The following is a 14,591-nucleotide window of genomic DNA, read 5'->3' on the forward strand; positions in this document are numbered from 1 at the left end:
TTCTGTTTGGTACGTGCCCTTGCAGTTTGTATGTGTATGTGTGTGTGCGTTTGTGTCTGTGTGTGTGTATGTGTGTGTGTGTGTGTTAGCACTCGTGTGCTTTAGCAACCCGGGCGCGTTGAGGTGGCCTTGGTTGCTCGTAGATGTAGATTTATGGTACTGTTTGGCACCAGCCAGCGATGACTTGGGATCTCCTCCCCCCACGGGGGTGGCCGTGCTTATGGGGAAATATCGATTGGCCTCTCGCCTCTCTGTCAGTGTCTCTGATAGTGATTAGGCAAATATGAAATCAGGACAACGAGAGGAGAGGGTAGGGTAAGGGTTGGAAGTGGTTGGGGGGGGGGGGTGCCCTTGTATGCTTACAAGATAGGAGAGAACGCTGATAGTTGGGGGTGAAACTTGCATACTCTGGTTGTTATTAGTCCTGAGGGTTTAGCTAACTGACTTTCGCATAGCTTTATGTAGCCAATGCGTTGGATGCTTCAGTGCTGGTGTGTCATGTGGGACTTTCGATCGTTTTCTTTTACGCGTCATTCATCCTCGTTGTGTGCTTGAATTGTGCAGTTCTTTACACATTGACAAGAACGGCGCTGGAACTGTGTGCGTTTGGTCTACAGTAGGTTTGTTGTATGCGGAGGAGTAAAGGGTTGCACGAATACAGTATAACTGGTGGCTCTTTCTTTCTTTTTTCTATTTGAAGGGGAATTTCCTGTGCTGGGTCACTGAAATTATTCATACCCATGAAAGGTTAATGTTATGCGATGGGTGCAATTTGGCTGACATCAGCTGGAACCATTCCAGGATTTATGGACCAACGTGTTTATATCGCGAATGGACGCTGTTATTAATTTTTGTGATAAGACTGAATGCATTTTTCTGATATTTGTTTATGAAGATTGACTTTTGACGGTAACTCCACCGCTTCCATTACATTTCGTTTTCATTGTCGACACTGCCATTACCGTCGTCCTTGCTTTTACCTTCACTGAAATCAGCTGCATTATTGTCATTGACATTGCCATTGTCACATCTTTTGAGTGTTGTCCTCGACCAGGAGTGTCACCTGATTGTCGCTGGCGAGAGTGGCTGATATCAACCTCTTGGCGGGGTTCATTATGATAGCAGGTTTGCTCAGTTATGTTTTCCTCTTTTTTTTTCCAAGTATAATTAAACATTAAAGGCTCGAATAAAGGCAAAGGAAAGGTGGAAACGGGATTTTTAGGTAGAAGAAAACTTACTCGTTCATGTATAGGGATGTGGGCTGCGATATTTTTTAAGGGAAGAGGGGGGGGGGGGGAGGGTAGTTGAAGCGAACAGAGGCTCTACACGTTAACATCCTCTGTCAAGATCAGAGCATTCTTGGTCGATATGGCCAGCTGGGGGATTCCCCCTTCTAACTCGGTAATGATGTCACTGTTGTGCTATGCGGGACCGCTCATGGTCCGTGGCCACAGCAACAGACGTACACACGACATCTGCCTCGCACGTCTTCCTCTGCCTTTGTCCCTGTGCTTATCTCATCGATTGGCAAGCAAGGCACAGCTCTTCGGCCCCCAAAACTTCTTGCTGTTGAGTCTGCCATGACCACTTCACCATACTGTGGCGCTGACAGTACTAAATGAATGGGCTGAGTGTATAAATGAATGGCGTCCCAGTCAAGAGCCTCGAGTGTATCCGACTTGTGTCCTGCCGTGATTTAATGTTAAAACATCCCGGAAGGGTATTGTTTTGAATGTGTTTTATACATGTACTGAATTGAACTTCGTTCTCTTCCGGCAACATTTTCCTATCCTTGCATTTGAAAATATTTGGGTTCTTTTGTATGAGCGGAGAGTGCTGTAGGCGTAGATCTGTCCAATTTTTGTCATGCCTTGCTTGCCGTTCCTTCATCGGTACCGATTTGGTTTTTTCTTGTAAGCGAAACCCAGCAACCTTCTAATTTTAAACTCGATTTGTCGTTGCTGGGAGTTTGTGGTTCCGATTGACGTCCAGGGGTTTCGGTGAATGTTAGTGTCCCAGTCATATCAGATTTCTGTTATGGCTGCTGGTGTTCCTGGCCTCCGAATTAGTTTGTTGTTCATAGTGCTGTCAAAGTTCCTTGTATTGTGTGATTTATTTTGGTAGTGTTTCTGTTAATTGATATACATGTAATTTGGTCGCATTTTGAGGGAACAAACAAAGTTTTTCGTATAACGCTAAAAGTGAATTCCCTGAAAAGTTCAAGGGACGTATCCCAAAATCTGGTCTGCCCTGTCCCTGAATCTTACTGCTTGTCTTCCAACATGATGCCGTCGTATCCAGAAAGCTTTGTAGGATAGATCTTCTTTCGGATGAAATTATTTCATTCATTAAACTAAGTAATAATGGTCTTTGAAGTCACCTATAGATCTACGGTGTAGTTTTATGGTTGGACTTTGTCGCAAAAACATGTAGATTACCGAGCATTATTAGAGATGCTTTAAAAAAAATTGAACATCATCAAACAAGTGTGTGTGTGTGTTTGCGTGCGTGTGTGTGTGTGTGGGGGGGGTGTATGTGTGTGTGTGTGTGTGTGTGTGTGTGTGTGTGTGTGTGAAATGTGCATACCTTGCAGTATTTCGTTTTTAAAAAGCACAAAAATAATTGAACTTACCCAAACCACAGCAGATCGTCGCACTGTTCGAGTCCAGGCTCGGAAACTTTTGAGTGATAAGCCTGTGAAGAGAAATATTCGATTTTGTTTTGATGATGTGAAAAGCGGAGTGGGGGAAGGAGACTTTTCCCCGCGGTCTTTGTGTCGTGGGAAATAATTATTAGTCATCTCCGCGTCCCCGTGTGCTGGCGGGGCGGCCAAAGTGTGATGCGACAGCGAGGTTGCGTGTGCTTTTCCTAGCTTATTTTCTAACTTGTGTGTTTGTGTGTGTGTTCTGGATAAAGCGTAATCCTGGGTGGTGAGTTTGCTGTTTTCCCTTTTTGTGATGTTAAATATATGAACTGAAATTATAATGGTTTTTTTCTACACTAAGACATGAAACTCCGTACATGTCGGATCAACGAAGCGAAGCGATATGTGTTCTCAGAATATGCATTCTGACAAAACGACAGTTCATTTGTCAACCCGACACTTTTAATTAAAGGAGTAGTTTATGTATTCATTTATGTGTTCACGAAAAATATTTTTGTTACTCCTTGTTTACAGACTGTTCTGAGAAAGTGGGTGTGGTGAAGGCTTTGGCTATTTGGCAATATCTAATATTAATATATAACACTCTTTACTTTATTGTCCATATTTTTTTTTTATCTGAATCGTTCGGTTGCCGAGCTTTATCAGTCTCCATCGTGCTTTTTGTTGAGTAAAGAGAAGTACATAGAGACTATAATGGCCATTTAGTAGTGGGGAAAAGTAAGATAGAAACAAGAAAGGGAAAGTAAAAAAAAGTAGGACCTACCAGTGGCGTCCTCCAACCATTCGCGTACCGTTTAATTCGGAGTACGAAAAACAGAGAGTAAGAGAGACCCTGGGAAATGAAGGAACCATAGTTAGGATAATTATTCATCTAGCTGGACTAGGCCTAATGTCCGACTTGGGAAAAAATGAAACTTGGTGGAGTCATTGGTATTGTTTAGGGAATTTCCGACAGGGACTGGCACATCTACATGGTTGCTGTTGTTTTTGAACGGAAACTGACAGAAAGTTTGCACTCAAGCAAACACATAAACAAACTCAAAAGTTTCATCTTCGAAGCCAATCTTGGTGTAGGCCACAGATGGTCCCACCGCAAAACATCAATGCAAAGAACATCGCATTAAGTGTTCGCTACATTTGAAAGTCTAACTCCCTAGTTTGTATGTGATTCAAGTGGGCGCTTTTTGTGACTGGACTCTAATGTGTATTTTCAAAAATAATAGATCTAGATCTAGTATTAGATCTAGATATCTAGAAGAAAGTGGCTATTCTCACCCGCCCGGAAGTTCTCGCAAGATCAACTCCTCCCCTCTTCTCTCTCTCTCTCTCTGTCTCTTTCTGAATACTGTCTATCGGTGTGGACGATCAAATTGACCAAAACAAAGTTTAAAAATGATGTTAAAACACAAAAGTAAATTAATTTGGTTGTCTACAAAGATGCTACGGCTATTTAACTTTTCGAATCGAGCCGAACCAAGCCGACCTACGCGGGTCGCCATTTTGTTTTGCCCGGAAACTCTCGCGCTACTCCTCTCTCTCTTTCTCTCTCTCTCTCCACTGCCCACAGACAAAATTGTACGCATTTAGTAGGCTACAGTTGTAATGGAACGTCTGTTCACGGCACAGAATTCTACAATTTTTCTGTGATCACAGTGTAGCATTCTGTGGTTTAGGGTGAACGCAAAATTTGGTGAACGCGCACCGGGTGAGAATAGCCACAAGACTCGCCTGCACTATTCTCACTCCGGGTGAGAATAGAGGTGGCCCTCTACCTAGATCGATATCTAGATGTAGAATCTAGATCTAGAAAATCTATATATATATCTAGATCTAGATCTAGATTTAGATCTAGATATTAGGTCTAGTCAATGATATCTAGATTAGTTGATAGTATGACCAAAGATTATCGGTGATCTTGTAGTTCCGTTCGTAAAAGTCCACGATCCATTTGTTGACATCCAGAGAAGAAATCCAGAAGTCTTGAAGACCAAATACTATTTGAATTAGGCTACACAAAGAGCAGGGATGCAACCTAACTACAAAACATCAAATTAGGACAAAATTCAGGGGGGCATGCCCCCCTGAACCCCCCCCCCCCCCACCTCCATATTTTTTTAGGTCAGGTGGGCAAGCCCCCCTGAAACCCCCCTGCTTGACTTTAACGAACGAAACTACAAAATCGCCAGATTATCTACTTTGGTATGACATTCTCCCCCCCCCCCCCCCCCCCGAATCAGTTTCTTTATCGTGTAAACATTGCACTGGGTTGATGGTGGTGTGTGTGCGTGAGAGACAGAGACAGAGAGAGAGAGAGAGAGGGGGGGGGGGGTGGATATGGAATAAAACTAAATTTTCCGGTGGGAGTAGCGAAAATGTTATCTTAAACTTAAAGAGATATGTTGTGGCCTCATTACTGCCGCATTTTTTAATTACTCTGTTCTATTGGCGACCGTTGTCTACGAAATGTGGGTTGTTAAACAGCCCAACGTCATTGGTACTAGCAAAAGTAGTCGATCTGCTTCACTTCACATTTTACGTCACCGCCGTAATTGAACTCTTGTTAGTCGCGTGGCTGCTGTTTTCTATCTCTTGAATTAATTATGAGTGCGTGCGTGTGTGAGAGAGAGAGAGGGGTGGGGGTGTGTTTTTTTCTTTGGGGGGGGGGGGTTTATGTTGTATACAATTAAATCCCTCTCCTCTTCTGTTGCGGATATCCCTGTCTAGCTATTGTCGGTGTTCATTTCTATCACATTTGTTGTGAGTAACAGTGTCTTTCTTCTTTCTTACACTATTTTTCATTTCGTATGTTCTGTATAATTTCCAGTTAGTCGATGCTTCTCTTTTAACATTGAGGGGGCTCATGGTACTTTATGAGAATATGAACAGTTTTTAATTTTCTTTCAGTCTTTACAGAGACATTGCTGCCTGCCATTCGTCAATAGGACTGTTATGTTCGTATTCTCACAATGTACCAAGTGTCCCTTCTTAAAAGTTAATTGTGCATAGATTCCATTTTACATTATAATAATGACTTATGTTCAGGAGTGTCATTTGTGTTGCTCATTTTTTCAATACTGTTACTTTGTCCCACAGGAAAATCTTCCAAGCAGTCTACATCATCAAGGGAGCATGTTCACCATTCAAAGAGGTACACCTTTTTCTTTGGGCTCACTGTATGATTAGTCAAGAATTGCCATGAGTAACTGATATCACTCCTTTGTTCTAGGAAAAATGGTCACATGCGTAAAAATCAGTTGCACTGCAGGTTGTAGAACCAGTAGTCAACTACCCCTGACTGACATGTAGCAGGGGAACGCAAAGAAGATAGAAGGCTCCCCTTTGTTTGTGTAGGTTTTTTTCGGGGTTTCCCTTATAAGGGCTGAAAGTTTTTCTTTCCATGATCTTCCTTTATAGTATTCTTGATGCCTGTCAATATCACTTTATTTTGTTTGGGGTTGGGTTTTGGATTTTTTTGGCCTCCTTTCTTCATTGCTTATATTCGAAAAATACAATTGATAGGTCCCCATTTTTGGGCTCTAGTGGTACTGTTGTCTGTTTTTCTCAAATAAATATCATTTTGTTATTAATTCCCCCAACTCCTCTTTCAAACTTATTCTGGGTATACCTAATAACAAAATTGTGTTGCCTGATTTGTAGAGTCACAGACTCCACTTTTAGCCCTATTTTAGTGATACTTCAATTTTATCATGTAAGATATTTTCAAATATGATTATTCTTTTGTCTACTGTAGTTCATTAGTCAATTTGTATCATACACACACAAATGCATACATGCACACATGCATGCACACACACAAGGGCACACACACACACGTACACACATGCGCATACATACATACATACATACATACATACATACATACATACGTACGTACGTACGTACGTACGTTACGTACATACATACATACATACATACATACATACATACATACATACATACATACATACTCACATACATGGTCATTCATTCACATATCTAGGCTCTCACACAATAACACACGAACTCTCTCTTTTTTTTCTCTCCCTCTCTCTTACTCTCTCTCTCTCTCTCTCTCTCTCTCTTTCTTTCTCTCTCTCTCTCTCTCTCTCTCTCTCTCTCTCTCTCTCTCTCTCTCTCTCTCTCACTCACTCTCTCTCTCACACACACACACACACACATATGTACAAAAACTAAATGCAAAGGATATAAGCTCTATTATCGTAAGCTGTTTAGATTGATTTAGGGTGGTACACATTAATTTGTACGTCCGTATTGTGTTGCAAGTGTTCTAAAACGTTACTAAAAATAAAGGTTTAGTACCAGCTCATCCCCCCTACTCCTTGAGGTTCCTGTGTACTGTCTGGGTCAGAGTATTTGACATAAAGTTATGCATTTGCTCATATTTTTTTCTCAGACTCTGGAATATTCCTGGCCATGGTCAGTCCTTTCAACCTCAAAGCCTGCTCATAGTAGTCCTGAGCTACAAAACATTTCTGTCAACTCATCCTCAGAGTAGTGTTTATGTTCAATCAAAGCAAAGAAGCTTTTATGATAGATAACAGTTTTGATGGAAGTGAAATGGAAACAGAAAGTTAAGATTTGTGCCATCTGTTGACTTCGTTATGTCTGTTAAATGACCACAACTCGGACCCTTTACAAAACGACCACCTGTCTATAACGGTATAATTTGTCCCTGTGGTCTTGAGTGACCATAATGGACAGGTTCAACTGTACTTAAGTTGTAGATTGTGTCTGGTAGGGGTATCATATAGTTTTTATTTTCTTCCTTCCGGCAGTGACCATGACCTTTTAATGAGCAGTCCTGCTGTACTACAGCCAGACAGCAGCAAACATCCTGCTGCAAGAGCCCTAGAGGCGGAACAAGCAGGAGGCAACCTGAAAGTTGCTGAACAAAAGGTAATTCTTTTTTTGTTGCTTGTCAGTTTGAGGCCAGAGGCACATGTATGCTTTGATGTGGGGCAGGGAAGCTGCTGATGCTGTGTTGGCGATATTTGTGTTTTCTTGGGCGCAAAAAGAAGGATTTGGTATTGGAAAGGATGGATATTGTAGGAGATGTGGAGATGGAGAAAAATATGGACCCTAAAGATAGACGCTGGCATGATTTCTTTAAACCGTAGTAGTGGTTTAGTGATGGAGGCTAAATGTTTCTTTCCGTAGTCTTGGTTTTGTTTTATTTTTAGGGATAGAGGGAAGGTGAATGTTGTGTTTGCATGTGGGTATTTTTTTGTAGTGAAGTGATTTGAATATAACGCAGAGAAATGAACTGGTGATGTTTGGACAAACTTAATGCTGATGAAAGTAAAAGCAAGATGTTGGAAATGGGACTGTCTAAATGGCAGGAAACCATGAATGGCAGAATAAAGGATAAAGTTTTGATTTTCTCACATATCCAGTTTGTTTTTAATGATGCTGGTTATATATTTTTCTGTGTGTTTCTTTTTCCTATCTGTGTCAAGCATGTCAAGGACACTACTCTGTTAGCTCAGTAGATAAATGAAAGAAGGAGTTGATGATGGTTAAAAAAAGGAAAAAAGAGAGCTTCCAGAATCTTATGTCTTTAAATTATGTATGACCACTTCTGTCTTCTTGCAGGTTAACAAAAACCTTGTGTCATGTCTTTTTTTTCCTTCTCAGCTTTTCTAATATCGAATGCTGAGCAATGTGGGCACACTGTATCGCAATGAATTTTTCAGCTGTCTATTTTCTATGTTTACAAAAAGTGATGTCTGAGAAATCAGAATTTCTCACGACTAGAGTAATAATAGCAAAGACAGTTTTCAGTGTGTTTGAAAGATTTGAAGAAGTAAAAGGGGGAAAAAATGACTTAAATTAGAATAAAGACTATGCAGCCCTTAGGGGGAAACAAAAAACGAAATTCTACAGATGTAGCATTTTGATGTGAAAGACATTGTCTCATAGTGATATTTGTGAAGGAAAAAGCCAAAACCATTTCAAAGTGGAAAGATTCTATATTTTGGTTGAAATATTGCATCTGTACTGTGCTGAAGTTTGTAAGTAGGTGTTGTGGATCGCATAGAGTAAGTTGGATATCTGCTAATGCTACATCTATTAAATGACAAAATGCACCCATAATTAGCATGCTCAGCAAGAACTGTACACTCAGTGAGCAGATTGAGAACTAGCTTATATAGCCGTTTCTGAAAAAATAGACTTCGATTTGTTGACTTACATAACTCATGTATTTTCTTCTCATGCTTAAAAATAGTGTTGTGGTATTATGGGTGTTCATTACAGGCAATGAAATATTGTTTGATTGGAATTAAATTTCAGTACCCTGTCTCTGTATGTAGCATTCAAGAGAAACTACTTCAATACTGTCCAAGCATAACCTTATTTCAGACTTTATGCAGACTGTTCAGAAGAATCATTTCTATAATGAAAGAAAGCAACTAGTGACATGGTGGCTCCTTCTGTTGAAATTGTTTCCAATGAAATTGTCTGCATGTTTTCTGTGTTTACCTTTATGGCGTTATTTTTTCATTTGGCTTCAAGAACGAATCTAGCTCGGAGGAAAGCCAGTTTTTCGATGCTTATGAATACCCTCCAACAGCCCCACAATCTAAGGTGTGCCAGGTATCAGTAGACTGCATCAAGTGCAACCCTTGCTTCCTCCTCTAGCATGTTCTTGCAATGTGTTCTCTCATTGCGTCATTATTTGTTATTATATATCTTAATACATGTAATATAAATTTAGAAATCATCTAACAAAACACACTGTGTACTCCCCATGATCATAGTATGTGGACCGTGGTGAACAAAATATTTTACTCACGCATGTGGAAATGATGTCTGTCAATATATTGGCCTTGAAAAGAGGGGGGCAAAGTGAAATAATAAGATGGAAGCAAGTTGTGAGTGTGAGTCAGGCAGAATGTTTCAGAGTAAGTCTGTATCTTTTAATATTAAGAGTTCTTTTGCACATGGTTCTCTTTGCATGTTCTCCAATCTTTATATAGATAATAAAGATCTGAATTATTGTGGGGTTGTTTCAAAATTATGAAGTACTAACAACACACTAAATAATACATTTACATTTATTTATAAAAGTTAGGCTGGGTTCTTTTAAATTCAGTTGGTAAAATTTGAACAACTAATCTTGCTATGGTGATGGGAGTATTCAGATTGTTGGGTTGTTGCTTTTTTAAACTTATTGTGACTCCATCCTGTAGGTGCAGGGTGTGGTTTGTTTTGATTTCAGGACGGATTCAGCAAGTTCTTTCATGCTTTTTATGTAATTAACTTCCAGCTCAACCCTATTCTGCAATTCACTTCTTAGATAAATAGCTGAGTTGCTGTGGTCAGTCGCCTTCTTTGTTCTTTGCAACTTTCTTCTTTCATTGCTGTCTGCTACAATGTGAATGTAAGCTCTGAATGATGTCCTGTAGTTCATTTCTGGGAGGTGCTGAATAGATAAATAGGTATCCATTTGCTTTGCTATATTGATATCTTTTTAAAAATTGATATAACTAATCCCATTTTACTAGATGAAGCGCCATGGGTTTTTTTTTGTGTCAGGCCACAAGAAAACCTCCCCATGTTCTTTCTCTTGTGCTGCAGCTTTCTTAAAATACATGTTTGTTCACTATGTTGTCTTGCCTTTTCTTCGCACCAGATGACTGTCATTGTGTCTATGTACTTCGTAATTGGAACAAAGTGCAATGCTTGATATGCTGTAAATATCTATATCTGAGTATACAGTTCGGCAGATGATATTATAGCTTTCAACTCCTTGTTATTTTACTAGCTGCTTTGAGAGGAAAAATCCTGAAGTTACATCTGTATCCAACTGTCAAACACTGTTGTTCTCACGTGTGAATAGTGTTTCGCACCAAGGACATTAGTCTTTCTTTCATTGTTTGCTCCTGCTGCTTTCAACAGAATGAGAATTTTTGCAAAAAAATGTGTGTAGCTCAGCTTTAAATGTCCTTTCTTTGTATACTTTATGGTCCCTGCTGTGGGCTTTGTGTCCTCAAGGTCTCTGCCCTTGATTCTGTATACTTGTTTCTGGGAGTTCACAGCAGTTTCAGCCACTCTGGAGTGAAGGGTAAAGACTTTGCTGACAGACTGGCGGGGTTTGCAGTTGTACATAACTGCCTCTAAATGGAGAAAGCTGAAGTTATGAGGCAACTGTTCAATGGTCCTGAGGAGGAGGAGGAGGAAAGACAATGAGATTAACCCTATCCGTATGCCCTGGGGTCATTTTGTACCCTCAGGGTTGTATTCTTCACAATTTAGAATGCATCTGGTACGAAGATTTTTGAAACTTTCAGTATTTCTCAAAAAATCATTTTGACAGGCTGTTATACAAAGAGTGCGGATCGGATTAACGTGTAAATTTCCTCTTTGGAAAGTGGTGGGACAGAGCTCCCCACGTCGCGTGGATACGATAGTAAAACACGACGTACGGATAAGGTAAATATAAATCTGTATCAAGGGTGCAGACAGTGGGATTTCTATGAGGCAAACAAAAAACTGTAGAAAAGGAACCAGCCAGTGATTTGTATTATAAGTTATGATACTTCAGTTTGAGTTTCTGAAAAGGAGTTAAGCAGGAACAGACCTGACTTACCGTATCATTGTTTTGTTGGGGTTTTTTGCTTCACACTCAACCACAGACAATATTCTAAAAATGCATTATCAACACTTAGACAAATTTTAAGTACATACATATGATTGTAGGTATGTTCTGTATTTAGTGGTTGATAATGGGCCTGCGTACCATGTCAGACTTCATTGTTCCATTGTGATGACCTTGGGGTATATATGACATTGCATCATCTTCCTTCAGACATTTTTCGCCCTGTTTAAATGACTTTGTGTAGTTACCCAAGGGGTGTGTGTGTGTGGGGGGGGGGGGGTTCTTTGAGCCATTCCCTTGAATGTCATCTGCACAAACTCTCTTTCTCTAGCTCTTTACTGCTTCATGCCTCAGATAGATTCTTTTTAATGGGTGTTTTGCACAGGCACCAATTCAGTGGCATCTTTGTGTTTCAAAAACAGAACAAAAGTCAACATGCCTGTATGTATGAGACATTCATCAGATGTGTCTTTGCGTTCTATGTGATCAAGACCCAGAGTGCAAGGTCCAATCTTAATAAAGCTTGTTCCTGTTTTGCTTTTTTTGTGTTCCTTCTTTGTACATTTTGTTGAGTCAGTCGTGTATATTTTGTTTAGTTTAATCTTCATGTAACTTCCAGATTTGTGCTCCCCATCATTCACCAGACTGACTGATTTGTCTATGGTTTATTTGCCATTGTTATTCGTTTCAGTTTGTTTTGTTCCACTGTTTTGTAGCTTCCTTTCAATTTACTTTGACAGTAGTGTCCTCATAATTTGTCACAAATATTAATTGTCATGCTTTATCCACGAAAATAAGGAAAATGACTGCGTCAAAATGAGTCTTAAAATTGTGCACTTTGCAAGAGTTACCAGAGCTTGTAAAAGTTTTCTGTTTGCTGACAGGGGTTTCGCCAAAGTTTGTTTCGATTGAATTTAACGCTGTGTAGAAGTCACAAAATGAAGTACAACTTTGACTTTGAAAATGAAAAGCTAGAATTACATTTTCTTCATGTCATTCTAAGATATGCCTGCTTTCATACAAATTTTATTTGCCTTTTAAAAAAGGTCTTTCTAGGTTTCACCTTGTATATTTTTATGCTTATTTCAATTATTTCAATTTTTTAAAGTAGATTTTTATATATTTTTCAGAAATCAAGTGCAATGGAGACCAGCCAGAATGCCAAGGAAGATGGTGACGGCAAAGGAACTGTTGTTCAGTTGGTGCAGGTATGTGCTGAAGTTGGTTCTTATGATGTCATGATTACGTTTTTTTCACTTAACGGAAGTAAATGTCTGCTTTTTTTCACCATATCTCTAATTTACATGTCTACTTGCTTTCTGGGGGTTTTTTATCCTAGAAAAGTTTTAGTATTGGTTCGATGCGGGTTTGAAATGTGTGTAGCTTTCTTTGTAGCACATATTTGTGTGTTCCTGAAGTGTTTCTGGTTTGCATCACATATTGTGGTATATATTGTTTATTGTTGGTGGAATATCATTTTTTACTTAATCGTTTTTCAGTGACCATGAACTTTTACTCTTTGATAGATTTATTTTTTATCTTAACTCAATGCGCTGGGCTTGACATTTGTTTCAATACAGAGTACTGTTCCTTGTGTGCATCACAGCAGTGTTCACAGCAGTGGCACCCCAATTTTATTTGTCTGCTTCACACAAACTGTTTTCTTTATACACATGCCAAATCATCACTTTAACTCATACAAACTTACTTGAAAAAAGACATAAGAGCAGTTTTCTAAAATCGCAACTCCTCCTTTTCCTTTTTCAACTTGTAGATTAGCTTTGTGTATTTTAGATTAATTAATGTATTAATTTCTTTTAAGATTAAGTGAAGTACTGTTTGCTTATTTTTCAGTTTTACTGGTGTTGTAATAATGCAGATGTATTTGTTTGCTTGAAAGTTAAGATGTCTTGTGATACCTCAAAATGAGATTTAAGTTTGAAGCTATTACAGCATTATAACTGGAAAAGGGTGTTTGATAAGCTTCGCTACAGTGAAAACTGTGGATTTGTAATCCAGTGTGAGTTGTGTAGGTGCAGATGTTTTTAGGGTAAAGGTATTGAATCTCTACAGACAAAAGACAATGCTTCAGGAAAGTGACAACAGAAGTTGATCTTCTGTATTGTTCAGTTGACCGGTTGGCTGTTTCATGAAAAGGAAATGTTCTGTCTCAAGGGGTTTATTTTTAAACAACAAAATAAAATTATTGTTTTGTAATATTGAAATCAGACCGAAGGGCTAGAAGCCAAATGGCCGCTGGATCGGAAAAGTAAAGTAAAGTAAAGTAAGTAATATTGAAATATTTAGGGAAAAAGAAAAAATTGCTATGATGCTTTGATCTAGATATCCATAATCTTTGTTGATTTCTTCAATTTATGGAGCACAACTTAACTCTCATTTTGAATTGTCCCCGTAATAATGTTTTTTTTTCAAGTTTATTTTTGATTATGCTTCGAGAAATGTGTCAAATGGTTGTATATTTTTAATAGTCTAGGCCCCGTATTTTAAACAAAAAGGTAACTAATCCTTACTTTCGCTTATTTGACCAGTTTTTTGTGTTTCAGTTTTCTGTTGTTGGACACCTGTTTTCTTTTTAAATAATTGAATATATTTTGTCCTTGAATATTTAACGTATTCTGGTGAGACAAATGTCTTGTATTGATTTTGACAAATATTTCCAGTTCGGTTTTGCTGCGACAGTTGCATTTAATTATAGTCAGAGAATGGGGGCTGGATTACCCTTTGTGCCTCTGCTCTTGCACCTATCTGTTGCACTTACAGCCATAGTATCATGGAATCATCAAACAAGTCATATGATATGTACAGTGATAATGGTTTCTGGCGTTTTCAGTTTTGTGATAACCGAACTTTCAGCAAAGCTTATTGTTTTATAAACCCAGTTTCCCAAACTGGCATAATTTTCAAAATGTTAATGTGAATTATCTGTATCCGTTGTTATCATAGGTAATAACAAGTAGTCTTGATTTTTAACAGTTCTGAAATACAATTGTAGTCATATTTGGAAAATTCTGAAAGTTTCAACAGTTAATACAGCTTCAAGAAGTGCTTTAAATAGTTCATCAATGATTTCAGTAGATTGAGACAATGTAATAAATGTTTGCTTAGAGATCTGCATTAATTTTTGTCCTTTTGACATCAACATCACTAGTGGTAAGACATCTGAAATTTGATATGCTGTTATTTGTAGGAAATGGGTCTGAAATCTAACATTAAAAAAAGTTGGTTAAAAATAATTCAGGCCAGTCAAACAGCTTTGCTGAAATGTTCATGTAAGACCGTGTTGTT

At 38.8% G+C, this 14,591-nt stretch overlaps 1 protein-coding gene across 1 annotated transcript in view; it reads left to right on the forward strand.

The window, feature by feature from the left end:
* The window catches only part of LOC101852137 (transforming acidic coiled-coil-containing protein 1), a gene marked incomplete in the record, with an annotated part of 56,667 nt that overhangs the window by 26,565 nt on the left and 15,511 nt on the right, over window positions 1-14,591 (forward strand). Inside the window, 4 exon segments of the mRNA XM_013082780.2 lie at window positions 5,759-5,813; window positions 7,462-7,582; window positions 9,200-9,280; window positions 12,416-12,493. Of these exon segments, the coding sequence (XP_012938234.1) occupies window positions 5,759-5,813; window positions 7,462-7,582; window positions 9,200-9,280; window positions 12,416-12,493 (335 nt within the window).

This window comes from Aplysia californica, unplaced genomic scaffold, assembly GCF_000002075.1.
Source record: "Aplysia californica isolate F4 #8 unplaced genomic scaffold, AplCal3.0 scaffold00009, whole genome shotgun sequence".
In the NCBI taxonomy this organism is placed as follows: domain Eukaryota; kingdom Metazoa; phylum Mollusca; class Gastropoda; order Aplysiida; family Aplysiidae; genus Aplysia; species Aplysia californica.